Source organism: Apteryx mantelli, chromosome 23, assembly GCF_036417845.1.
Source record: "Apteryx mantelli isolate bAptMan1 chromosome 23, bAptMan1.hap1, whole genome shotgun sequence".
In the NCBI taxonomy this organism is placed as follows: Eukaryota; Metazoa; Chordata; class Aves; order Apterygiformes; family Apterygidae; genus Apteryx; species Apteryx mantelli.
Genome location: NC_090000.1, coordinates 3,112,447 through 3,139,245, shown reverse-complemented (window position 1 = coordinate 3,139,245; position 26,799 = coordinate 3,112,447). Strand labels below are relative to the sequence as shown.

Genomic DNA, 26,799 nt, shown 5'->3' with positions numbered 1-26,799 from the left:
ACTCATAGTAGACTGTTTTAACATGCTCAATGCATTTGATTCATTGGTGAAAAACTGACTCTTCACCCGAATTTGTTCCCAAGTAACAGACAACTCCTATGCCTGTCTGCTGATCAGGAAGTTATTTTTCTGACCTGCAGCGTAAAGTAAAAGAAATCTATTTATACAACTGTAGAAAAGCAGCTGCAATGAGTAATTTATGTAGCAGTGTCAGTTCATGAATGGTAGCTCCTCTGTGCAAGAAGGAGTTCTGGAGAAGTAAATACTTTCTGTGATAGAAACAAAAATATTCCAGCATAACCACTGAGCCTCCAAATTAAACTGTAATCAACAGTTAGGTGAGTTCAGCATGTTCAGAACAGTTGTGTTGTAATTAATAGCACCACCAATGGAACCACTGCACTGTTGCAGGAAAGATATTTAACCAGTTCATTACAATTTTTTTTTAAAACAAACAAGCAAAAAAAAAAAACCAAAAAAACAAGGAATCCTCAAAATACACACGCTCAGAGGAGTGAAATATTTACCATTATAGGTAGTCCAGTGAGCTATTCAGCGCTGAACAGGTGTACCTTTCCCTTTTGGGTATAAACCTGCTAAAAATACTCTACAGAATTTCTTTTATTGCACTGTTTCAACTTTATAGGCTACAAACTTTGCCTTTGGGTGTTACTTTTATTTTTAAAGTGACAAGCCCTAAATGCCTTTCACATTAGGAAGCGCTGTGGATCTATAGAAAGTAGGAATCAACGGTTTCTGAAGTGTTCTTATCCTCAGAGCCAAAGATAATCCAGTGATTTATGTTTAGCTTACCATAATCATGTAACAAAAGGAATAATCAGAATGATTAAGTCTTGAATACTAGTTAATTCCAATATCAATGCCTGCAGTTGCTACCCTTTTAGCTTACTGAACACTCAAGTTAATTTGTTTTCAGAGGTCAGGCTACCTATTAGTAAGAACAACCAAAATAAGCCCCCAAACTGTCAATACTCAAAGCAGCAATACAGCATCTCCATTAAAAAAAAAAGAAAAATCTACTAAAAAGTCACCAAGTTAAAAAACATGTACTTGCTCAAACAGTCTCTAAGCAGCAACTAAAGAAGTTGCTACACATACTTATTAGTTAAGTGCACACAGCTTGAAAAGCACCCACAACAGCATTAACCTTTAAATAGATATGCAAGTGAGCTAAAGCAGAATTTAAACGGTATCTCTAAAGCTCTAATAAAATAACCAAATAAGTTCTCTACAAAAATCGCAGCATGAGAGTTTATGCAAGCCAGCAGCAATTTCAGCTGAACCACTATACATCAAAACCACACTGTTACAAAGACAAAACAGCCGTTATAGTCCTAAGAAAAGAAAGGAAGCCATTGAGCGTTCACAGCGTTGGAAGTCTCACTAGCTGTGGTGTTAGCCACAACAGGAAGATGCTTTCGGCACGCTGGCTGTTAACATGTAACACAGGAGAGATGTATTCCCTTTTAATAGCTCTATGATTGCAACCGGTCAAAAAAATTTCAAGGAACAAGCACTCACCCACATTCATAAGCACAATGAGCGTTTGCACAAGTCTCTGCTAAACTTGTTCTTAGCCCCCTGCCCCTCTGCTGTAGCCAGGACACTGGAGAATAGTGGTTGGTGTTTTGCTCTTCACAAATACACCTGTAAACCTTCAGTATGCAAATACAATCTTATTTCCTACTACTGGATTATAAACTCAGTCTACCACACAACAAATACCAAGTAGCATCCATAGTATACTCCCGCACACTCCTACTGTAAACACGTACACTACACACTGTACCAAAACACTCAACACCAGACAACACACACCTTGCAGCTATTACAAACTTTTAAAGCAACACAAGCAGCCACAAGACATGGGGGTCTGTAACTTTGCTCCAATCCTGCTTTTGTCCACCTTGGAGGAATGCACTGGAGAATTTCTGAAAAGCTTTAGAGGGAGTATATAAAAAGTGATTTAGAAATTAAAAAAAAAAAAAAAGGCTGATGCTCAAACAATCAAGACAAATCTGATCCTACAATCTAAGAGAGACTTCAGTCATTTCTAATTACTGATCTGTTTGCTATTAGCAAACACCTGCACAGCTCTCACGCTAGTTATGCAAATATCAAAATAGCGCATTTGCTCTACATGAAGAGATGTTTGGGGGAGGGAAATAAGGGCATACACAACAGGAAGCAAAGTGAATACTAAATCCAGAGGACAGGAATAAAGAAGCTTCAAGGACAACAGGAAAAAAAGTCAGAAAAAGTCAAGAAAATGAAAAAAATGATTTAGTATATCAAATTAGAATTTTAAAGTCATGTTTTCAAAACACTGCAGACTAGCATTAGCAGCAAGCTTATATAAGATCAAAAGCAAAACAGTGCATATATATATACACACATACACTGCCATGAGGAAACTTCCAGTGAAAACCAGATTCAAGTTATATCTGTTTGCTCTACAGACTGCTGACAAACTTTCAGAAAGTTTCTCCCTTGCTTTGGGCATTTGAACTCATTAATTCTCAAAAAAGAAAAAATTAATTTTTTCATCAACTTCTAACAAGGTGAGAAAGTCTTTTAAGTTCACTGTAAATTATTATATATATTTTAAATCCAAAGGTGCATTTAAACCAACATCTCATTTAATTAAGCTTCAGAAGAAACAAGCGAATAGCCATGAAAGCAATCAGGTTCCAAAAGCCTCCACAACCACACAAACAAGGAGGCCGCTGCTGCAAGTGTAATATTTAACAAAATCCCTAGTTGAAGCAGAAATGCCATTCTTTATACAGAGTTCATCTCTTGAGTTGGCATATGAATCACATGCACAGACTATAACTTCTTACTCCATGAAGAGTGAGAGAGTAACTGAGAACGTTACCATGCTCATCACCAGCACCAGGCAAAGGGTGTCTGAAATTTACCCTTTATATCCTCACAGAACTGCTACTTCCTGGGCTGAGATGAGCGAAAAGCAAAGGAAGTGCAATTTTCCATTAAATATTGCCTCATCCCCACAATGTATCAGGCTAAGAAGTTCTCTTCTCCCCATACTTGTTACATTCATTGTTTTCTATAACACTTCATGAGAATTCCAGCTATCAGCTTCTCCCATAACCTTCTTACCTGAAAAAAAATCCTAAAAAGAGCCAATTGTGCCTGCAGTAACCATGTTTTTCCCTAAAAAATAAATTACATCCAATCCGAGTTCACACATTACACTGAACCCAATTCCTGAAGGTTTCATAGAGAAAACTAAGCTTTTAAGAGAAGCAAGAGTACCATGTGAAGATGCCATATTTAGACTCCCAAACCACGGCTGTACAAACCCTAAAAGCAAGTCTTATCTTATGAAGAAGTGATGCTAAACCACCCAAAAAGATAGTTCAATTTCTTATTCCATTCTTGAACACTGGAGGTAAAAGGTAAAACGGTACAGCAATACCTTCTAGAGCCACTATCATAATCTTGGAGTTCAACTTTATAGAAAATGCTACACGGACACACCGTTGTACAACATTCTCAGAAAAAGCATTTATACGAGAAACATGCACCACCACTTCTCATTTTTATTTTAAAGTAATTCAAGCAAGTAGTTGCCAGGGCGTTAACCACATATTCTCCCTAGAGCAATTAGGTTCAGCAAGTGGGTAGTTTTCACTTTTTTTCCCCCACTAATTTTTTACTCCAGAAGTGAAGTAGTACCTACTTCAAAATTCTGAATTGAGTTTAAAATTAAACATGTACTTGTACAACTCTATTACACCCTGCCACCAACAGGTAGACAAAGATGTAAGATCAACCTTTCTCACAGCTTTCTCCTCTCAAGTCACCAGAGCAGTCCTTACCTTAAAGCCCAAGGGAGGAAAGGAGAAGCCTTTCCAGGCACAGTATAGCACTTATCAAATTCATGCTATTTTGATCAAGAGAAGGTCATGTTCAAAACTGTGTGCAGTCTCCTTCTCCTATCCTTTTTAGTAAGTGTTATTCACCTCAGCTGTGTCTTCTGCACACAAATAAAGAAGAGTTCACAAGGATCTACCTTCAATTTCAAATTTTACTCTAACATATGAAAGTTGAGGGGGTTTAGTACAATGTTTTATTTCCACAAACTAAGGTTACATTACTTCCCCCTCCCCTCCCCCAAATACTGGACAGTTCCAGTTTCCAGAAAAAGGAAGTTCCATAAAGCTTAAAGATCAATTTCAGTTAAGTTTTAGTTTGGATAACTGTTTTGCTACATACTTGAAATATTCTACTGTTCCCCAAAACTGCCAGAAAGGTTACTCTGAACCTTATCATTCTCTCTTAGGCAAGGCATTTTCTATCTCAAAACAGAGAGAACTGCAGAACCTTTTCACAGACTTTACTACTTATTCTAACATAACATAAATGAACTACACAACAACCAAGGCTATACAGGCTCTGAACACTTACTCTGCTCTTTGACTTTGACATAGCCAAGTATATTTTACTGCAAACTCTACACTCAGTCTTAATTCTCTTGATAGTCTCCAGTTTTGTGTGTAGACACCATATGGCCCAACCCAGCCATTTTTTCAAGACCTTGCGCACCAAAGCAAACTTATAGCACAAAAATTTGAGAACATTTTCTCCCCATTACCTAGGCTGAGAGTTCTCTTCATACATCCTCTCTTTCCCTTCCTTGAAAAGGCTGATGGTCTGCTTTGTTTTCTTCATCAAGTTCTCCATGAACACTCGGAAATATTCATTTTCTCCTAGGGTTTCCATCTTCCCCTCGTAGCGTGACAGGATGGTTCGTAGATGCTGGTACGTATCAGGCAGCAGATCTAGGATATAGGGTGGGCTGTTCTTCAATGCCAGCTTCGGGTTCTGACACAAACGCACCACCTACAATTAATGAAGAATGCACCATTTAGAAAATAAGAAGATTGCAAGCCATCAGTCACACAATTCAGTGATGCTTATGAAAACAATACACTGAAATATTAATACACAAGAAATTGCATTTGCTGTTGCTCAAGTCCAGACAGGGAGCCCAGCCACCATAGAAGAATTGACTATGGCCGGACGTGCATACGAACTGACAAAATCCCCACCGCACGCACAAATATATTAAGCACAATTCTGACAGACTCCATGTTCAACTTCCCTGTCAATGCCAAGGATGCAGCTTAATCTGTACCCTGCACTTCGCACCCCAGTTCAGACTCTAAACATGTCCATAAGCAGCACTTAACCTGCTGAGCTGTCCTGATATTGGCTACAAAAGTTTCCCACAGTGACACGTATATTCAGGACAAAAATGTTCATATAAAAAGTTCCCTTGCCACAGGTATCAAATCATGCCAGTGAGTGTCCCCAGGCAAAGTCTTATGAAGAAAACAGTGCTAGAAGAACCTCCTTTTCTTTATCCTTGAATACAGACAAGGACTAAGAAGAACACCAGCTTTTAAGGATAACGATGACCGCTGACGAAGAATGAATGCAAAGAAATTTTTCTGTGCAAGAATGAGAAAAACTGTAGCGAAACAGATATTCTAAGTCAAGTTTGTGCAAAAATTTAAGCAGAAAGAATTTTGTCCCCAGCTACAAATCAAGTTTTGCTTTTAACTTCATTTACACGCATCTTAACAAAAATAGACCCTTCACAGTAATTTTTCTTCTGTGCATTTTTTTCATAACAGCACATACACAGCTTTCCCCCCCCCCGTAATTAGTCTAAAGATTTATTAGATGCCCATAAACCAGCTTTCTGGTTGGCATATGACTAAGTATCTCATTTTTCTTCTTTCCCATTCACAAGTTCTCTGCTTATTTTTTAGCAGTGAGATCACATATTCTCAAAGTTAAGAATTTGAGCCTATCAAGCCAAAGTTCTGCCATATAAAATGAATTTACTCAATCATTGATTCAACAATTGCATTTTTATGCACTTACTTTTGCATAATGCAGTTAAGGCACCAGCAGAAAATAGAATAATCCCTTTCAGACCTCATAAGCAATACCATTGTTATAACTGCACACAAAGACATCAAGATGCAAACTGAACTTAATATAGTTCTTTGATATACAGAGATGCAATGCTTACATATCAAAAGCTCATGATTATAGGCTTATGTGATAGGGGAGGATAAAGGAGTCCTCTTCAGCATCTACCATAGCCAAAATTTTCTATTATGTAGAATGGGACAAAGATAGGGAGAGATAATGGAAAAATAGCAATTCGAGAAATCAGTGGTTCACTTTCAGCTATAAGAAGCACTGAAACTCTGCATTTGCACAGCCAGTTTCAGGTTAAGTTTACACCAACTGCTGGTTCTTAGTTTGTAGTCTTACTGCTGTCTTGCTGGCTAACAGGTTCTGACTTTTGCCATTTATATCAAACTTCAGAGGAAGGCCAGTACAAAATGTACATATAGTTCCCTAAAACTCTTTAGTAAAATGTATGTTATTTGACAGGTTAATACTGAAATACATGAATGAGGTCTAAATTAATGCCACTATCAGGTGAAAGGATATTGAAGGTATCAGACAGTGCAATTGCAAAGAAGACCAAGCTTAAGGGAAGCAGATAGGAAAAGGTGAAAGAACAACCTAAAGTCCTTTTGCAGTGTATCACTTCCATAAAATCTCATGAAACCTTTATGAGGAAGCTACTGGCTCCCTACACTGCATACTTAAATACCTACTCCACTAGACACTCGCTGGTGGAAAAACAGGTAATTTATTCTGAAAAAGAGCTCTAGCATTCTACTTTGCCTTTGAGGGTATATGCAAAAAAGCAACCTCGGAGGAGTAAGTGACATCTCCAATTATATCTGACTTAACAGTACTGCCTCTAATAAGAGCTGATTGAGAAAGACTCAAGTTCAATGAAGGGAAAGGCACAGGATGTATTAAAGCTCAAACAGAAAAATCTGGCTGCCAATTAAGAGAATTTCTTCTCTAGAAAAGCCTCTGCAAGAATACATGGAACTAAAACTGGCAAATCTTTCCCTCCATTTTGAGGAGACAAGTATTAGGCAGTCTAGATAAGGAGACGGATGGTCACACGACTGACTTATCCAATTGATTTTGATGCCTCAATTACTGCTTCCTTAGAGCCTGTGAAAATTGTACAATGAACCGTATCAGCAAACTGAGTCAACATATTTGTCCCCAGACAAAAACTAGTTTCACTATGCAGCACAAATAAGTCCTAAATACGTCCTCAGACACAGCTGAAGTGTGCTGCGGGTAGCAAAATCATTTCTTCAACAAAAATTGTTTATTACATGGGGAGGGGTTAAAAACTTAATAAAACATAATTCTTATGAGGAAGCCATGTGAAGCAAGCACACAAGCCAGAGTAGCCATTTCTCTCAGTCATCTGTAATAGGAAACGGCTTGGCTGTTATCTCTTGAAACTATCCAGCTACAGAACAAGTCCACGACATGTCAGTAACCTAACTAACTTCAACACCAATTAGAAAAATTTCCTCAAAGCAGAAGCAAGTTCAGCCAAACACTCATAGCCTCTATATAACTTTTCACAAGTGACTTTTAAAGATATTCAAATAGCTAACAGAAGAACCAAAACAGCTGTGATTTTATTATTAAATGAGTGTTTATTTACCAAGCAGACAAAAACAAGCTAAGGTAAGCATTTAAACAAAGCTACATGTCTAGGAACTGCAGTCTCTGGAGCAAAGTTGGCTGTTTTTGTTGCTGCTGTATTACAAAAACAGTTGCCTTTTGCTTGTTTCTCTACGTGTGCACTTGCAGCATCATGACACTGCCGAAAGGAATGTTCCCAGCGCTGGGAACAGCCGCCCCTCAGCGAGCCACCGGGCCCTCCACAGGGACCCAGCAAAGTGGAAGGAAATTGAGAAGCAGCAGCAAATATCGTTCATTAGATGAGATGGCAACAAACACAAGCAATCCAGGTTTTAAACTACCATCTAAAGTCATCCGAGTTTGCCTGGCTCATGCTTTGTTCTCTCACAAACCAGCCTTTTACGGAGACATTTTTGCATTTTTAGCAAAACCAACAAATAACTCACAAGCATTTTAAAACTAGGAAGGAGATTCCAGTCAAGAACACTAAAATTCACTTCACTGGTTTTTGTTTTCCAAACTGAATAGTAAGAAAATAACCAAAACCCCATTTCCCCCCTCACTTCTGAGGAAAGAATTTGCCATCTACTTATTGAAGGAAAAGATCTTAAACAGATTTCCTAGGCCTGCAGCTGAATCTCTCCCCCCAAGATTTTGTAGCTTGCCCTGATTCAACTCCAGATTTAAAGCATTTTTCTTTTCATCACTGCTCCATTAGATTTCCACAAATAAAAACATGATAACTAGAGTAGGGAAGCAGTGACACTATATATGGAGCGCTGTCACAGGCAGAAAGTATAGAGAATGTGAGAAATGCTACAAGAACTTTTTTAAAAATTTGCAGTTACAGCCTTGTAGTCATGTTAGGTATATGTTAGTAGAAGCAAGGAAGCAGCTTTCAGGAACAATGAGACACCTAAATGAATGCATTCATTTAACAATATATTCATTAAGAAAAGCAGAGAGCAGTAAGGCAGTTTATGACCGAGAGCACTGCTTGACAGAATACAAACCAACAGAAACTGTGGCCCCTTAAGGCAGACTCACCTACCACCATGCTGGTGGGCTAACGCACTCTCAATTCCCTTTCCTCAGCCTGTCTACCTGTCCCATCCTCTTTATTCATTACTTTCCCATTTTGCTCACGCCCAGCCCTACCCATCGAAAAGCTAGAGCCAGCCCGTTTGCTGCAGGCATTGGTACACCACCCAGTTGCTCATTCTGGCAAAGGCCTTCAGCTCGGACACCTCGTACTTCCTGCCTCAGACTGGGGACAGTGCTAGGGAGCGCCAGACTTGATAAGCCCCCAGGTATCACTGTACCAGATACCAGTTTTTCCCCTCCAGTGCAGATCCCTCAGCACAGTTGTGAAGAGCTACACGTCTTTCCTTTCTTTGAGGGCCAAATAAAGTTTTTCTATTGAAATCACATCACGTCTGAAGCTAACAGCAAAAGAAAACCTGCTCATACTTCTCTTATCTTCTACTGAATTTGTACTTGCCCTCATCTACTGTTTACAATGAAGGTGACCTACAGTGGCATTCCTCTATATCAATTTTAGAAACACGCTGAATGACATCAGTATGCTGCTCAGAGAAGTGTTCAGTTTTAGCTCAAAGTTTGCCTTCCTCCTCCATATCTTATTACATGTACTCTACCATTCTTCTATTACATCCCTTATACCTTCTAAGTGTTTCACGATTACCCCATCTACTCTTCAAATACCATCCACAGCAATGTACTCAAGCCGTCTGCGTTATCTGCTGCCCAGATCACATTTGCAAGAACTGATTCGTAATTTCATCCTTTCATGTAAGACATAAAAATTGGTTTCATCAGCCAATACATTATGTTTTCTTATACTAAACATTGCTTTATTTGCTAAAGACAGTGATAAGATGAGCAAGTATGATAAAACAGATTAACAGCAGTTCCTCCCACTTGAACCAATCTATACACTTTACTAGGTTCAAGACAGTACAAGGAAATGACTGTGTTGCTTACTGTGCTATTTGTCACTGCACGTTTGCAGGCTCACAAGACGTCTAACAACACATTCAGCTTCCAAAAAACACATTTAACCTCTATTCCTTAGAAAAGGAAGTAACATGCTTCACCTAATTCAGCAATAAATTGCCATCAGCATTTCTTATCATACACAACAGTGACATATTAAAGTAGCCAACAATATTTTAAAGAGCAAAAGAGAAGTTTTATGACAGAAGGGTCTATCAATGATTCAACTCCATTTCTCTCACAGACTGGGGACAACACTGGTTACAGACATGTCCTAGTTCTTGTCTTCAGAAATGAGGAATAAACATTTGCCTCAAAACCAAAAAGCTCTCCAGAGCCAGCGCAACCATCTTCTATGAGCCCATACATGTCACCCTACTAATTCGAGATAACGGCTCCGAAACACTCAAGGTGCAAAAGAAACAAAGTAAGTCCTGGCCTACTTCATTCCTGCTCTAACAAAGCAGAGATTTTAACAGGACAGCATTCAATGCTTAGTCTAAAATAACTGACCAGCAGACTAGTCTTGGTAGGACAGGCAATGGCACTTCCTGTCTGTATGCTACCCAGCGCAGAAGCACCATTTTGGTTGTAAGAGATCACTAACACAGTCCAGTAGTTGTGAAGCTCAATCAGCGTATAGATTCGATATTGAGACAGTCAGTAATCAGACCAACTGATAACTGCCAAGTAACATTACACACACAACAACATCCAGGTCTGTTGCAAGGGGTACAACAACAACGACCATCAACAGTATCTTGTCAGACTCCAAAGCATTTCACATTCTCATCTTCTCTTTCTCTTTTTGAAAAAGTTGAAGAGGTACCACAATTTAGCTGATCAAAAAACCCAGCATTATTTTAGCTCCTCAATACACCAGGACACAGATCTGAGCAAGCTACAACTCGTACTCCAATGACAGGACAGAGCTCACCAGATAAACGAATATTCTTTTTCCCAAAAACATGAAAGAACCACCCATGCTAAGCTGTCATTCATACCATCTGCAATTTTGTTATTTATGCGCATGCTGAAAGCACAAATACTGAATGCAGAAAGCAGCAGCTGTAATGTAAAGTCAAAGTAGGTTTTACAGAGCAGGTGACAAACTGATGCAGGATTTCACTAACATATGCAAACCAGGACAGGATACATTCAGAAGTTGTAACAGATTCCCAAGGTGCTGAAGAAAGACTGGTCTCTGTACAGTTCTGTTTTTAAGTGCGTTGAATTTGACTGAATTAATTCAGTTGAAACAACTAAAACCAGTATTTCTCAAGTGTACTACTACATTCTGTATAGCAAGTACTCAGCTAGCTCCACAACCACGCTATTTATTTTCTGATTTTAACTGACAGGAATGCAGTTTGTTAACATGCAAGAACCCAAGTACTCCCAAACATAAAACAGTTGATGAAGCCCCCTATAGGTTCAGACTTGTTCCTCATGCCTTGGCTGTTCATGTCACAAGTATAGGAAAGATAAAATTCAAGGTGAACATCCCACTGCACAGGACATAAGACAATTTTATGTCCACACTATATGTCATCAAGTGCAACTGTAGGGAAAACAGTACTGACAAAAATTACAATTTCAAATTACAGATTTTGAAAGACAGGATTATGTCAGACAGCTATGGAGAACATTATGAATAAAATATTTGGACAAGAATCAGCTTGCATAGGAAATTTATCAGTGACATCCAAAACCAGAGATGCATGAATGCTTTGACAACGCCAGCTAATTATACAGACTAACAAATCAGGTCATGAACATACTGTATGCACACAAATGCAGCATACATTTCTGAGAGGCAAGAGTATCATCTATTAAACACGCACAATAGTATTTTTTTTCTTTGCACCTGTAATTTCATTTACTTGGGCCAGAAAACTAACTCATTTTCAACAACTTCTATTCATTTATCCCTCCTCATCACTAGTTTCATAACCAGTATCTAAACACTTGGCAGTTTGCTATGCTATTAAACAGATTCTCTAATTCAGATGTGTTCTCACAAATGTGCACAGGCACAACCAAAGCCCAACTGAAATCACAGAGGCTTTTCACAGTCAAATATTTCCTCCCATACAAATCCGACTGGACAACTAGGTCTTTAAGACTTCAAAACTTAAGCCTACAGCTTGAACTTTCACATACTGCCTACAAACAAAACTCTTCATCAGTGAGACGAAGAAGTCAATCAGTGGATGTTCAGAAGAGCTCACTTTAACTGGTGGCAAATACAGCAGTAGCCTTGGCTTGGCTTCCCCGTTTGTGATTTCACGGTGGAGAGGGTGTACAGCCACAGACTGGCTATGCAGATCTGAAGCTGCGTACGCACACGCACAAACACAAAAACCACCACTGCCATCTGAAATGCCAAGGTAATCAAAGTTCTTTTTCAGGCCATTCTTTTTCTTTGAACAAACTACCCTATAAAGTCAAGCACAAATTGACATTCACCTTTACATCGTATGCACAAGAACGAAGAGGTGCATTCTTACAAGTTGTATCTGCAAGTCAACTTATTTGTATGAAGATGAACACAAAAACATGATCTTCTAACTACCCTTCCCACATTAGCACTTACGCTTGTCCTCAGCGTCTGTAAAAGAGAACCACTGGCACTTCTCAAAAGCCTTTAGTCTTTATCCCACCTCTCTCTGTAAAAGTGATCAAAGCTCAACACAGGCACAGCAGGGCACAACCGTAAACCATGCCTTTTGTTGAGCCAGCCAACACAAAGTGATTTCTTGGCATGAATATAATTTAATACGTCTTAAAAAAAAAAAAAAAACCTCCTCTGTCTTCAGCATCTACTGCAGGAGATTCAGACACAGCACGCATAAACAATGCAGGGAAAAAAGAAAGAAAAGTTGAAATGCATAAGCCTGCAGAGTAATTGGATGAGGTATGCCCATCAGCCCTGCTAGCTCTGCTCCCAGAGGGGAAGGTGGTGAGGTGACACTCCCCAAGGACAGCTTTAGCGCTGCCTTTACTCTGCACTAGTTTTAGGGCCTGTCATTTTGCCCTGAATCCAGCCCTATGAAATGCACTGCACATTTTAGACTCCAACATGTCAAGCCTAATCTCGATTCTCAGGGCTGAACAGTAATAACAAGTTAAGAACAATCAAAATCTCAGAAAAAAACACATTAGAAGAATTTTACTTTATGCCCACTTCTGGGCATCTGCAGTCATTCACAGGAGCTTTTGGTAAATAGTACCAGCACCCAAGACTAACCCCCCATTTGGATTTCTTACAACAATAGCTATTATCAGCACACCTAGCTGGGCTTGGACATCGATTGCCATGCCTCATCACACCATCAGGCCAAAAGGTCTGGTGTCCTGCCCCCAGCAATAGCCATTTCCCGGCCTTTTAAAAGGTGGAGGAGGGGAGAGACTTAATGAACCTTGTGTGCAGTGCTCTGTGTAACAAGCTGGAATCAGGAGATTTTCCTTTCCAGCTCCTGCACCATCAAATTTGTTGTTTAACATTAGATTTGATTCTCCTTGTTTTTGCATAACTGCATGCATTCACTCTGGAGGATTTTATTCAGACTTTTATGGTTTTTACCAGGCTCCCAGTTTTGAGGAGAAAGCTTTGTGCTGAGCTCAGTACCATGTCCCTATTCATTCAGAAAAGAATACTCCAAACTGCCACAAAGCACACGCCCAGCCTTGCCACCCAGTACCCACGCTATGCTCCACCACAGGCTGCAATTGCCCCTCAGACAAACAAATCCTAGACACCTCCCTCACACAGCTGCACAGGTAGGACCTACCACTGATAGCACCAGGATGCACCTGTGGCTCCCCACCAGGCCCTGCTGATGGCAGCCTCCCCCCACCAGCACCCACCCTGGTGACCACCAAGTGTATGATGGTACAAACCCCAGGTCCTCTTGGGCAGCTCGGCCTCCTCCACCCCACATCTTCCCTCCTTCTCCAGCCTCCCCTGCCACCCTCAGCCCTGCACACACCTCACCCCCCTGCAAAGCTGCTGCCCCCCCCCCAAACCTTCCTGTCCCCCAGTCCCTGCTCCCGCCTCTCCTCCATGCACCAGCTGCAGTGTTTCCCCCACATCCTCCCCGCAAAATGTTTCACCCCAACCCAACGCTGGCTCCAAACAGCCCTCTTCCAAATCCCATACAGCCCTCACTCACCCCCCCACACCCTGTTCCCCCAAATCCTTCACCCCAGTCCCACCTTGACCCCACACAGCCCCCTCTCCAGCTAACCCTGCAAAACCCTTCACCCCTGCCCTACCCTGACTCACACAGCCATCTCTGCACCCAGACCCTCCCCGTCCCCCCAAAACCCATCACCCCGGCCCTACCTTGACTCACACAGGCCTCTCTCCCCCCAGACCCACCGTGTCCCCCCAAAGCCCTTTACCCTGGCCCTACCCTGACCCCACACAGGCCTCTCCCTCCCCCCAGACCCACCCTTTCCCACCCAAACCCTTTACCTTAGCCCTATCCCAGCCCCGCAGAGGCCTCTCTCTCCCCCAAACCCTTTACCTCGGCCCTATCTCGACCCCACACAACCCCCTCTCCCCCCAGGCCCCCCCATCCACCCCAAACCCTTCTCCCCAGTCCTACCCTGACCCACACAACCCCCTCTCCCCCCAGACCCCCCTCGTCCCCCCAAACCCTTCACTCCAGCCCTGTCCCGACCCCACAGAGCCGCCTGCCCCCAGCCCCACCCGCCAGAGCCCTTCGCCCCACACCTCCCCCCCCCCCGCAGTCCCCCCGCCCGCCGGGCCCACCTTGTCCATGAGCTTCCAGCACTTCTCCACCATCTTCTTGTCCACGGCGCCGGGCTGGTGCGGGCCCAGGTGGTGGTGGTGGGGCTGGAAGGCGTCCTTCATGAGCCCGATCAGCCCCCCGGGGCCCTTCTTCAGCGGCGCCGACATGAGGGCGGCGCGGGGGCGGGGGGCGGCCGCGAGCGCGCCCACACCCACACCCGCACCCGGCCCCTCGGCCCCGGGCCGCGGCCCTGCGGGGCAGCTGGGCGCAGCGGCGCTCCCGCGGGCCGCGCCGAGCCGGGCCGCGCCGGGCAGGCGGCAGCGGGAGCCACGGGCGGCGGCGGCAGCGGCGGCGGCGACGGGGGGCGCCCGGCTCCGGCGCCGCTCCGCCCTGCGCCCCGGCCACGCCGCGCGCTGATTGGCCGCCGCCGCCGCCCCCCGCCTCCCCTCGCGCCGCGCCGGCCCGCCCCCTCCGCCGCCGCGGAGCCGGCGCCCATTGGCCGCCGCCCGCGCCCTGGAGGAAGGAGCCGAGCGGCGGGCCGCCGCCGGCTCATTAGCATCGCCCCGCCCGCGCGTGCGCGTGGCGGCGGCGAGGCCGGCGCGGCCGCCATGCTTAGCGCGGGCGGGCGGGTTTCCATGGGAACGGGGAGGGCCGCGGGCCGGGGCGGTGGCCGCGCTCCCCGGTCCGTCCCCCCCCCCCACCCGCAGCCGCCGCCGGGCCCGCGGCGGGATCGGGGCTGCCCCGGGGCCGCGGCGGCCGGAGCGGCCCCCACCGGCCCCCGCCCCGCAGCCCCGCAGCCCCCGAGCCGCGGCCCGGCCTAGCGGCGCCGGCGGCGGCTCCGCGCCCGGCCGCCATCTCCGCGGGCAACGGGGGGCTGCGCGCCGCCGCCGGGCGCCAGCTGCCGGCTCCTTTCTCAAAGTATTTTACCAGCGGAATGAGCAGTGCCAGCCTGAGCGTCGCCTTGAATACAGAACCCCTTCCACGTTTGCTTTTGGTAACAAATAAATAAAATAAAATAAAATAAAATAAAATTTTGACAGTGTTGCTGTTTCTGCAGGCTGGTTTGGCTGGGCTGTCGCGACATTTCCAAGGGAGCCCAGCCCGTTCAGGCAGTGTTCAAATTGTCCTCTTTCCGCGCTTTCCAACCTAAATCGCAGCGCGCCGGAGCACTGCTCCGTGGCTTGGTGGGTTGGTGACCTGAGCGGTGACGCTCGGGGCTGCCTCTCCCTGTCCCTGCGGTGCCTAGAAAAGGAGATATTTTTGACAAGATCCACCGCCAGCAATGATGAGCTTTTTCTAAAGAACGGCTTTGGGACGAAGCCCCTGTCCTTGCGGGTTTCTCGCTCGCGGTTTCCCTCTCCCAGGCCTGCTCTGGCATGGGCTGTATTATTTCTCAGACATTGCAAAACAGGATTATTTCCCCTTTTTAAAAGCCAGGTTCCCTTTTCTTCAAATAAAAAAATTTCCAATGTAAAAAGCAGGAAGTGGAGCTGAGCGCGTGGCGTTATTGCAGCGGTGTGAGCACAGCCAGGCTCTGTTTTCTCTGGGAAATTGTTGACTAGAAAAGCCATCTTCTAATAAACCTGTGCCTTGAGGCCTCTCTTTTTTTTGCTGATATATTTATCCATTCCCCTGTAAAAACTGCTGCACTAACACAACCTGACTTCCTTGTCAAATTAATAAAACTTTCTTGTTCTGAAGAGGTTTATTCCCCTTCCAGCTGTACAAAAAGAAACAAAACAGAGGTGTCCTCCGCATGTTTGCATCCTGACGCTGCACCGCCGTGGCTCTGCCTGGGCTCGGCTGGTGGCTCCCCGGCCTGGCCTGTGTCGGGGACACGCATGAGTCCCGTGGGATTTTGGGACTCCAAAGGCGCTGGCCCGCTGGGACAGCAGGCTGGCGCCCTGCTCGGCAGGAAACATCCCCAAAATATGAACCCTTAGCAGCAGAGTTAACAGCCACGTGTGCAGAGAAATAAACTAAAAGCCAGCCCAGATGTGGCCAGAGCTGTACCCCAAGAAATGCACCCCTCGGAGGGAAAACGCAGGAATGGGCACGAAACAGGTGAGCATGAGGCCAGATGCTGTGCGGGAGCGGAGCCAGCCGCAGAGAGCTGAATCAACCTCTCCTTCCCGGGGAGGGGGGGTGATAACAGCTTGCAACACTGGGTGATAACAGCTTGCAACACTGGGGCAAGTGAAAGGCATGTGGCTGCTGTCAGCGTCTTTGAGGCGTCTTATTTTGCAATGACACTGAAAGCAAGAGCCCTTGCGGGTCCAATATACCTGTTATTTGCAGTCCCTCTCCAACAGATCAGAGTGGGCTGGAGCACACACAGTCCAGGTGGGGTGAGAGAGGCCAGGAGAGAGGAACAGGGAGAGAAGATAAGGGAATGGGTCAATCTTTTGACAGAGCTGATAACATCAGACCTTCAGAAATTATGGCATGGGCTTGACAGTAAGTTCAGTTCTGTTTCTTTGCTGTCTTCAGATCCTGTTTTCATGCCTCCTTTCCAAGGCAAAACACTTCCTTTGCACAGAGCAGCTGAGGCTGGTACAGCAGAGCGTCAGTCCTGCAGCAAGGGCTTCAACGAGGAAAGAAGACAAAGCAAAACGGCAAATGCTGCAGTTTGGCCAACCCCGCTTCGGGGAAGCTAAGCGCCCAGCGGCTGTGCTCAGGCCTGGTGGTTCGGCAGCCCCAGCGCAGCCTCCCGGGGCAGTGGGGACAGGAGGGCGCTCACAGATGCAGGTCAACGCTGGAGATGAACCCACCACTTTGCTCTCCCCTGCAGCAGCCAGGCAGCAGCTCTTGCACGGGAGCAGGGACCCCCTGGGGAGCTGTGAACCCATAGCAGCACTGAAAAGCAACTCGTGGGAGGGATGTGCGATGCTTTTCTGGTGCGTGCTTGGCCCCTGCCAGCGCAGGGCATGGCTGCAGGGCTCTGGCTGTGATGCTGCCTCCGAGGAGGCTTTGCGTGCCTGAGTTTCTAATCTCCCACCCCAGCCCTGGCCGCACGCACACTTCAGACTTCTGCTTTCTGGTGCCACAGCAGCAGCGCGCTGGGCCGCTCCACACCACCTCGGCTCCAGCAGCTTCCTTCCTCCACGGGTCTGTGCTCAGGACCAAGGACACCTGCTTGCCAGCAGCTCACGATGAGTCCCAGCACACCGCACGGCTTGCAGATGTGCAGCATCAGATGAGTGGGGCAGTGGGAAGCAGTGTGCGGCGCTAGACATGCATGAGGAAGCCCTGTACAAATTGGTTATACAACTCTCAGTCTTGATTGTACTGCTTTTAGTAGAGGTTAGTAAATATTTCTGGGACAGGCAGCTCCTTGTCTGGCTTTAATTACCTGGGCAAATTTTCCTAAGGATTATATTGACCTCAAATATGTCAACATTTATTGAGGCTGTGTTCCTGAGGCTTTTCCCATTAGATGCTAATGGATTCTGGCTAATAGTCAAGCCGGATTGACCACTGGAGGGTGCCCTGGCCAGCTCCGGGTTACCACAAGTACCTGGGGAGAGGGCTGGGGAGGGTTGCACCAGTTTTGTGGAGCCAAATATAAAAATCACCGTGGCCCTTATCCAAAGAGATCAGGGAACATGCTTGAGCAATTGCATTCCTGACTATCTGCTTCTCTGGGCCTGATTCACTCCGAGTCGCAGCTGCATTTACGTGTCAGACTTCAAGCAAAGGTTGCTGTCGTTCGGGACTGTTCCTCTCCGCAGGAAAGGGGAGCCCGACACTCCAGCCCAGGGCTCAGGCTTGCTCCTGGCACGCAGAAGCGGCTGCAGCCCTGGCGGAGGGCTCTGCGTGGTCCTGCGGGGCAGTAGCAAGGGCCAGCTGCATGCCCAAAGCTGCTTCAGCAGATGCCAGGCCAGGGATGCGCTTCGCACTCCCGCTGCCCCAGCCCGGTCCCCTGGGCGTCTGCACCCAGTGCAGCGGTCGCTTGCCACTGGCGCGCTGGAAAGCCAAGTCATGCTGGTTTTGTTGCGATCACTTCCTTCCACCCTGGCAGCTGGTGGCCAAGAGTGTGGCTCAGTGCTTCTGGCCACCTGCGTGCATGTGACGGTTCGTGCGTGCTAGTGCGTCAGCGCCCTGCCCTGCCTGTGTTCGAGCCAGCCAAGGCTGGGCATAAGCATGTGCTTCTCGCCCCTTCCGTGTGCCCCACACCTCCCCGCCAGGCCTGTGCACATGCTGAAGTCCCTCTGATTTCTCAGCCCCGCATGGCTGCGCAGTGGTTCGTGTGCACGTGTGGGTGCACGTGAGATGCCGGGATTCATGTGCACAAGGTGCACGTCAGCTTCTGTGCATCAGGGAGCAGCCTCCACCGCCGCCCTGTCCCGGGCAAGGCTCCCTTGACCCTCCTCCCGCCGGCCCGCGTCCCTGCCGGGCTGCCTGGGCTGTCCTGGAAGCGGAGGGGCCACGCAGAGCTGCCCCAGGGCAGGCAGCTCCAGGCACCAGCTCCCTGCTCCCGCTGCCTGCCCGGCTCCCGTGTGTCCTTCACACGAGGTGAGGTCTGCTTCCTGCTGAGAAGCTGCAGCGCACCCAGAAATCACCTGCTGTCCCCCAGGTATTTGAGGTTAATTATGTTCTGAGCAGACATAACAGTTTAAAATCCCCTCCCTTCCTTCCTCTCCTGTTTTATAAAGAGGATCAAAATGCAGCGGCAGTCCCCAGATTCAGCTCGCCGTGCCGAGCGGGAGGGTGTGCCGGAGGGAAGAGCCAGGGCAGGAAGGGAGGGAGGTGCTGGGCTCGTTTCAGGCTGTGACCTGGGGGAGTCCCGCTCCCTCCCCGGGTCCCGTTTCCCCGCAGTCCAGCTGCACCCGTGCTGGGGCTGCCACGGGGCTGCCGCTCGCTCGGGGCCGTGGGAGGGAGGAGGTCCAGCCCGCCTGATCCGGGCTGTGTCTTGCCAGCCTGCAGCTGAAGGCGACCGGTCTGGTGCCCGGGAGCAGGGACTGGTTTTGGGCACAAGGTGCATTTGACCTGCGCCTCTGTCACGGGAATGAAACACTCAGCTGCTCCGAGGCGGAGGCAGGTGTGGGGCCAGATAACGTAACCTGCCCTCGCTGCAGATACAGTTGCTACAACAGCAGGGGCTGCCTTGAAGGCAGTTGCCACATCTCGAGGGACTGAAGGTCCGTGCGGGACAGGAGCTGGCAAGAGAGGCATCCTGATGAAGGCACGGTGGCTCGTCATTCGTGGGTCTCCCTTCTCGTGCTGGGAGCCCCACTGCTTCCCCTCTCTCCCCCAGAAGTCCGGTGTGCCGTCGCTCCCGCCTGGCCTCAGCTCCCACGCTCGCAGCCTGGAGCATATGGCACGAGCCTGTGCCAGGTGCTGGGAGAAAGCACTCGTGTCCGTATCTCTCGCTGCTTTCTCCTCGCAAGGCAGGATGCCTCTGAAGAGCAAAGGGAAGGGGAGAAAAGGAGTGAAGCAGCAGCAGCAGCAGAGAAATGCAGCAGGTGAGTCCAGAGCCTTGTCTCCCTCCAGCCGGCCGGGCTGTGCCCCTCCTGTCCCTGCCCTGCCGCTTCCCGGCCCCGCCAGGGCAGACATCGCGGGGGCTGCCGGAAGCAGGCGCTGGGAACGCCGGGGCCCAGGAATGCACCGCGGCCCCGCGGGACGGCTCTTCTGCTGCTTTCTCAGCTTCTCCGGCCCTTCCCACCCCGCGCTGGGACAGCGGCATGGCTACGCCTCCGGCCTGACGAGAAACAGGAGGGAGCGGCATCGGAGGGCCCTGCCCTAAGCACTCCCCAGCCCTGCGCTCCCTCCAGCCCAGGGGGACCCGGAGAGAGCGGCTCTCCCAGCCCTGGCCTCTCCGGCAGGCCTCTGAAAGTGGATGCACGCGCTAGGCTGGAAGAGCATGCGGTGTGGGGTTTTGGAAGAGGTCCCCATGGTCTGTGTGCCCAGGACCCCCGGCTGCTGCCCCATCTCCAATGTGAAACCCCAGCCCTCAGTCCCAAATGGGAGCGCGTCTCTCCAGGGGAGCCGAGCACAAGTAAAACCGGCTATGCCCTGACTCTGCGTCCAACAAATATCTATACAAATAGTGCCCCTGCACGGGTGTTTCAGCTGGAAATGTGTCCCAGGCCAGTTTTCCTGGGGCGAACACCCCAAGGCAGACTTCCCCATAGCCATTTGACAGCCAGGTTCTTGGTGTCCCTGGGTTGAGTTCCCTCAAAGAGTTGTCCTTGACTCAGTCCCTTCCTTCTTCCCTCCCGCTGCAGAGAGCCAAGCTGAAGTGACAAATAGGAAAGCATTCCTGGAGGTTGACATGCACATGGGTAAGGCCAGGAGGAGCCAGGGGTGGGGACAAGCAAGGGCACAGCCACCCTATGGTTTGGATAGTGCCCTTTGGCTCTCCGTGTTGAGGCCAGGGTCGTGATGCTCAGTCACTGCTCCGAGGGCTGCATCCCTACTCGCTCTGCGGGCCCTGGCCTGCCCTGGGTCACCCTGCTGGGAAGCACGTTGTCCCCGTAGCTGCCACGGGCATCTCTGGCTCTCAGTTTGCCGGAGGGACATGGCCTGGCAGGTGAGCGCTGACAGCAAAGGGCTCAAGCGGAGGCTGCGGGACCTGGAGAAGGCACTGGAGCTGGCGCGGGAGACAAGCGAGACATGCATGAAGGTGAGGGCAGAGCTGGGAGGGGCAGTGGGGCTGGCGCAGGGCCCCCACACCTCGGTGCCCAGGCTGCTGGGGGAAGCTCACCTCACCTTTCCTCTAGCCCTGACTGCTCAGCCCCAAAACACACCCCTGCGGGCCACCCCCCCTCCCTCCCACGCTGTCAGCATGCAAAGATGCTGCCTGTGAGCTTTCAGCACCCCAGATGTCCGTCATCAACACCGGCAGAGGAGACAGAGGCAGAGACGTCCCTGCCTGCAGAAGTCATCAGCTAGCCATTTCCTTTAGTGCTCAAGAAGGGGCTTATTTTAGCCGAGATAAAACCTCAGCCAGAGGTTTGCGGTCTTTGCCACATGCAAAACTCCGTGCTGGCTTTCACTCTCCCACGCTCACTCGGCGCAGAGGTAAGACTTTCCCTCTGGGGCTCCCTCCTGCCCCCCCCCCCCCCCGGCATCGTCACACCCCTGCCGCGCAGGGAGACGGTGCACAGCAGCTCCGGATGCGTGAGCAGGCAAGGGGAGCCCTCGGATCAGGCCTCGCAGGAGCCCCTGCTGGGGTCGGAGCGTGGGGGCTGCCCGTTTGCCCCTGCGTTGGTCCCCTTCTCCCCTTCCCGTCTCCCAGCAATGGCGCGGCAGCACCAGGAGCTGCAGGAGCAGACAGCATCGCGCAGCTGCAGCTTGGAGGCGGAGGTGAAGAGCCTGCGGGTGCAGCTCGGTACGGCCCCCGGCGTGCCCCCTCCTGGCTGGTGGGCTGCGGCTGGGGCTCACCACGCAGCCCCAGGTGCCGGTGCCTATCCGCTCAGCATCCCCCCCATCGGTGCCTGTTCCCCCACAGCTGCCAGGCTCCGGGAGAGTCGGCAGGCCCAGGAGATGGCTGCCCAGGCGCTGGCAGAGAAGGATGTGACCATTGCCCAGCTGCAGGGCAGGCTCAAGGCCATGGAGATGGAGTACGAGAAGATCCTCCACGTGAGTGGGGATGTGGCTGTGGGTGGCTGCCCTAGGCAGCACGGCAGCCCCTCCTCACTGCCACCTCTCCCTCCAGGGTAGCCTGGACCTTGTCCTGGCCAAGCTGGCAGGGGCCAGCCAGCGCTGGGAGGAGATGGGCACGACCATCTCCCTGGAGCACAAGGAGTGCCTGAAGGAGTTTGGCCTCAACCCCCTGGAGATACAGCGCCCTGGAGACCCCCAGGACAGGACAGGCGGGCCAGGACCCTGCCTCCCCCTGCCTTCAGACGTCCCGTACCCATTGCCCACCACCCCAGCTCCCCTGGGCCAGGCAAGAGGACAGAAACCACAGGTCCAGTCTGGCCTGGGGACGCACCACTGAGACACTGACCTCTCTGTAACAATACTCACATGAGCAGCAGTGAGGATTTGTCTTTTAATCACACCCCAAATGGATGACACAGGAACAGTGCAGTGACGGGGGCAGGTACCCACCGCCCCGGGTTCGCTGGGAGGATGGGGTGAAGAGCGCAAGGGAGAGGAGAGGTTCATGGAGGGGCAGACCTGAGCCAACAGGCTGGGCACTGGGGGCCCATGCTAGGCCTGGGGGCTTCCTCTAGGGCCCCATGGCCTCTGCCGCTCGCTTTTCCCTTTGCACACTGGCCTTGGGGCCAGCCCCTGCGCTGAGCCGAGCTCCAGGCTGTCCAGCTGCTTGGGTCATGGCTTGGAGGGCAGTGCCTCAGCTCTCCTGGGAGCGCGCCAGAGCCTGGAGCTGGATGGGGGGCAAGGGCTTCAACACAGCGTACCTAAATACCCCTGGAGACAGCTGGACAGGCAAAGGCACAGGTCAGTCTTCGATTACAAGAAGCCACCGCAGTGGTTAATAAAAGCTTGGGTCCAGCTGTGGACAGTGGAGACATATCTCACTCCATCTCCCACGCATGGAGACGTGGTGGCCGCGTGCACAACGGCCAGGCTGAGCAGTGCCGGGCTCCCTGGGGAGCTGGGCCGGGGCACCGACGGGCTGGACCTGGCCTGCACCGAGCTGCTGTGTGGGGAAACCTCCCCGGAGCCGGGCTCAGCCCGGGCTGCTAAAACGCCTGGTGCAGCCTCCTCCGCTCCTCCGGGCGCAGGCTCTGTGGGGACAGAGCAGGGACACGCGGGCAGCCCGGCTGTGCCGTCTGCACACCGGCCACCCGGCCCCACGGGGTGACCTTGGCATGGGGACGTGCCAGGGCAGAAGGAGGCTGCGACCCGGAGCAGCGGCGGGGGCCGGAGCAGTGCTGCCAGCCAGGGCAGGCGGATGGGGCCAGGCGAGACAGGTTACCTGTGCGACCCCTATAGTGGCAGGGGCGGTTGTGAGCCAGGAGCCGGGTCCCTCTGGTCCCACATCAAGGTGACAGAGTCCAGGAGAGCCGTTGGGAGAGGGCAGGGAGGGGGCGCAGGAGCCCGAGGCAGGGTCGCTGTCCTCAAAGAACTGCAGCGGGGACAGCCCGATCTGCAGAAGCAAACAGGGATTAGCCCTACAGCTGCTGGTGCTCCACGGCAGACCAGCCCGGCGCTGGAGGAGACCTCGCTGTGTCCAGGCTCAGGGGCGAGAAACCCATCCTGGCAGCCCATCCTTCGCAGCACCCCATGGTCCCGCCCACGCTGGGTCCCCAAACCTACCGACCGGTAGAACTCGTCACCAGCGGGGTCGATGACCAGCAGCGTCACCTGGTCAGCGTGGGCACGGATCCTGAGCACCGTCTGCTGGTGGTCCAGCCCCTCAATGCTCTTGCCGTTCACTGCCAGCAGACGGTCCCCTTCCTTCATCCCTGCTCTCTCGGCCGGCAGCCCGGCATCCACCTCCCATAGGAACTGGCCTGCCGCAGAGGGCCATGGAGGAGAGAGGGGAGATGCTCATTCAGCCAGGGAGAGGGGGGACCGGCATCCCCGAGCGCCGATGAGGACAGGGTGCCAGTGTGGGCACAGGACTCCCGGCTCTTCCCAAACCTCAGGCACCCCTTGCTGGGGGACAGACTGCTGCCCCCAGCCCCTCACCTATGGCCCCTGAGCTGCACTTTTCTTCCTTGAGCAGAAACCCGTAGCCCTCCGGCTCCTTCACCATGTGCAGCTTCCGGACCTTGAAGGGGAGCCAGGAGGCGTCCGCCAAGGCGGCCGTGACCCGCAGGCCCCACAGGCGGTAAAACTCCTCCGCCGCGCTGGATGCCACCAGCAGCGTCATCTTGCTGCCGCTTCGCTTGAGCTGGGTGAGAAAGAAGCGCGGGGTGCTCAGCGCCGTCGCCGGCCCGTGCCCCCCACCGCCCCCGCGCGCGCAGGGAGCACGCACCTTTCTGGCGAGCTGCGTGTGCGAGCAGCTCCTCACGCTGGCCCCGTTCAGCTCCAGGAGCCAGGAGCCGGAGGGCAGCCCCGCTCGCTCAGCCGGCCCGTCGCGCCGCACCGACAGCTGGAACGTGCCCTTGGCACCTGCCGGAGGAGAAGGGCAGTGCGGCGCAGGCCGGGCACCGCCGCGGGGTGCCTCGCAGCCTTGCCTCCCCGGCCCTCGTTTTACCTTCTGGACCCGAGATGCTGAAGCCGAAACCGCTTTTGTCCCTCGTGACGTGGCACAGCCGTGGGCGGATGTCACCCGGCAGCATCTGGGACAGGTCCCTGCCCAGGGCTTTGGCTGCTTCGTAGGAACCACCGTCCAGCACCGCCAGGAGGACCTGGTTCCCGCTGGCCTTGATCTTCTCCACCACCTGCAAGGGGCCAGGCGGTGAACCCTCCCCTCCCAGCAGTGCCCCGCAGGGCCAGGCCGCCCCGGGGGGCAGCGCCGTGCGGGGACACCGGCCCTTCCCGCAGCCCGCGGAGGGGGCGGCAGCTTACCTTGCAGTGCTCCATGTGGTCCACGAAGTGGCCGTTCACCTGGAGGAGCCGGTCCCCGTCCTGCAGCCCCCTGCGCTGCGCCAGCCCCCCCAGCTCGACCTGCCGGATGACGTGCCCCCGGCAGCCCAGCTCCTTGTGCAGGCAGAAGCCAAAGGTCTCGGCGCTGCCCTTGCTCAGCAGGTAGAAGCGGGGCTCCCCCAGGCCCTTGCCGTCTGCGTGGTGGGCACAGCCCGTGAGCGGGGCCCTGCAGGCATCCTAGCACAGGTTTTCCACCCCTACCAGGGCTGCGGGCCCCCACTGCCCCACGGCACAGCTGTGGATCTCCCTGCTCCCTTCTGCCTTACGTGTTCATCTCCCCGCTGCTCCCTGCCTTAGGAGAGCCCAGACCCGAGCGATTCCCCTGGGATACCCAGCTGTCCATCCCCCTGTGCTGACACAGGGAACCCCACAGAGATGAGGGTATTTACCCGTGTCCTCAGCCAGCGACAAGGCAGGGTTGTCAATCCCATCTTTGGGGTTAAATTCAAACTTTCTGAAATAATAAAAGGCAGGAGAGGCCACATCAGTGTGGCAGCATGGCCTTTCCCCCTGCCCTCCCCAGCCCTGCTGAGGAGAGCCTCCTGCCTCCCCTGCCTTGGGGAAAGCAGCCAAGGGATCTCCCTCCCGGATTCTCCCTGCACTGCTCCTTGGCTAACAGCTCAGGGAAAGACTCTCCGAGGGCAGGCACCTAAGTTTGGCAGCGGGGGCCCACACCATCCTGCAGCCCCTCAAGGCACCCACCACCCCAGCCGAGGATATGCCCCTGCCCGGCCAGGTTGAGGGGCCACGAGACCCAGGAAGCCCCCGGCCGCGGGGGAGCTCAGCACTTACAGGATGGACTTCGTGTCACCCTCGAGCCCTGCAGAGGGAGAGGAGAGGTCAGCGCAGGAGGCGGAGGGCCGGGAGCGGAGCCCACGCTCCCAAATGTTCAGGGCTTCTTCATTCACAGGCTGGGCAGGGGGCAGGCGGGGATGTGGGGTCCACACGGCCCTACCCTTCCCTCTGCCCCCCCGGCTGGGAGAGCATCCCGGCACAGCCCGTGCCTGGGCACAGCTCTGCCCTTGGCCCTGCCACCAGCGTCTTCTTGCATTTCAGAGGAGCAGGACACCCGCTGCTCAGGTCCAACGTGCACCCGTCTCCCAGCCCAGCAGGGTCCTGCAGCACCAGAGCGAAGCGGGCTGGGGCAGTGGTATGCAGATGGAGGCTAACCCTGCGGGGAGGTCACCCGGCTTTTGGGCTGGGGATGAGGAGGGGGATCGGGGCCACTGAGAGCATCTGAGGTGGCGTAGGAGGCTGGAGCCCAGAGGTGGACACAGAGGCTTTCCCCTGCACATCTCCCCAAGAAACCTCTCCCCACCTCTTCCAGCCCAAGGACCCCAGCCCCATGGAGAGGAGGTTCCTGCCAAGCACCCCCACAAAATGCATCTGCATTTTCTGGGATGCTTGTAGCGCCTTTCCACAGCCTCCCTCGGCCCTGACACCGCCTGGCCCCCTGGAGAAGCAGGGCCTGGGGACATGTGCATGGGGAAGGGTGTCCGGAGGACTAAGCGCCGCTGCCCCTCAGCCCCGGCACGTACCTTTCATTTGCTTCATGGCTGCAGGGAATGCAAGAGGGAGCAAGGTACAGGATGAAGTGGCAGAGAAGCCGGTGTCCCCGCCTCCTCCAAGACGCCCCAGGTTTAATGGTTAAACAGCCCTGGCATCTCCCCTGCCCTCCCACTGCCAGCCTGTGCCCAGGTGGGTTTGGAGCAGCACCCCGGGGGGCTTGGGAACAGACCCCAAGCGTCCTGGCTTGCAGCCGCCCCCAGGGCCAGCGCCCGGAGGGAAAGATCGCCTCTGGCTTGGCACGGGCTGGAGCAGAAGCAGGGCGGCTGCCCAGGCCTGGCCCCGTGAGGCGGGGAAGCGCCAGAGCCCTCCGGCGCAGCTGCCAGAGGGACAGACGCACCAGCTCCTC

General features: G+C 51.8%; 3 protein-coding genes across 5 annotated transcripts in view; 1 reads left to right on the top strand and 2 right to left on the bottom strand.

Moving 5' to 3' along the window:
• The window catches only part of CBL (Cbl proto-oncogene), a 47,392-nt gene extending 32,841 nt beyond the window's left edge, over window positions 1–14,551 (bottom strand). For both annotated transcript variants that reach the window (XM_067310098.1, XM_067310099.1), the window contains exons 1-2: window positions 14,396–14,551; window positions 4,643–4,890 (exon numbers count right to left, since the gene is read on the bottom strand). In XM_067310098.1, the coding sequence (XP_067166199.1) occupies window positions 4,643–4,890; window positions 14,396–14,542 (395 nt within the window). In that variant the 5' untranslated portion in view covers window positions 14,543–14,551. The remainder of the gene's footprint in view (window positions 1–4,642; window positions 4,891–14,395) is intronic.
• Window positions 14,552–19,570: 5,019 nt separating this feature from the next.
• On the top strand, window positions 19,571–22,320 carry DRC12 (dynein regulatory complex subunit 12 homolog). The gene is given in 7 exon segments (XM_067310014.1): window positions 19,571–19,840; window positions 20,603–20,659; window positions 20,882–20,974; window positions 20,977–21,000; window positions 21,616–21,708; window positions 21,829–21,959; window positions 22,036–22,320. Coding segments are annotated over 7 exon segments (831 nt in total). The 5' UTR covers window positions 19,571–19,692.
• Window positions 22,321–22,360: 40 nt separating this feature from the next.
• On the bottom strand, window positions 22,361–26,779 carry NHERF4 (NHERF family PDZ scaffold protein 4). Of its 2 annotated transcripts, XM_067310329.1 has the most exons (10): window positions 26,423–26,779; window positions 25,677–25,704; window positions 25,274–25,338; window positions 24,807–25,018; window positions 24,493–24,679; window positions 24,271–24,407; window positions 23,982–24,186; window positions 23,607–23,803; window positions 23,266–23,436; window positions 22,361–23,074 (listed from the first exon to the last, which is right to left on the bottom strand). In XM_067310329.1, exons 1-10 carry the CDS (start codon window positions 26,436–26,438, stop codon window positions 23,030–23,032), a joined length of 1,263 nt encoding a protein of 420 aa, XP_067166430.1. In that variant the 5' UTR covers window positions 26,439–26,779; the 3' UTR covers window positions 22,361–23,029. The 2 variants fall into 2 exon arrangements, with proteins under 2 accessions (XP_067166430.1, XP_067166429.1); XM_067310328.1 differs by having other exon boundaries at window positions 23,266–23,803.
• Window positions 26,780–26,799: the final 20 nt, after the last annotated feature.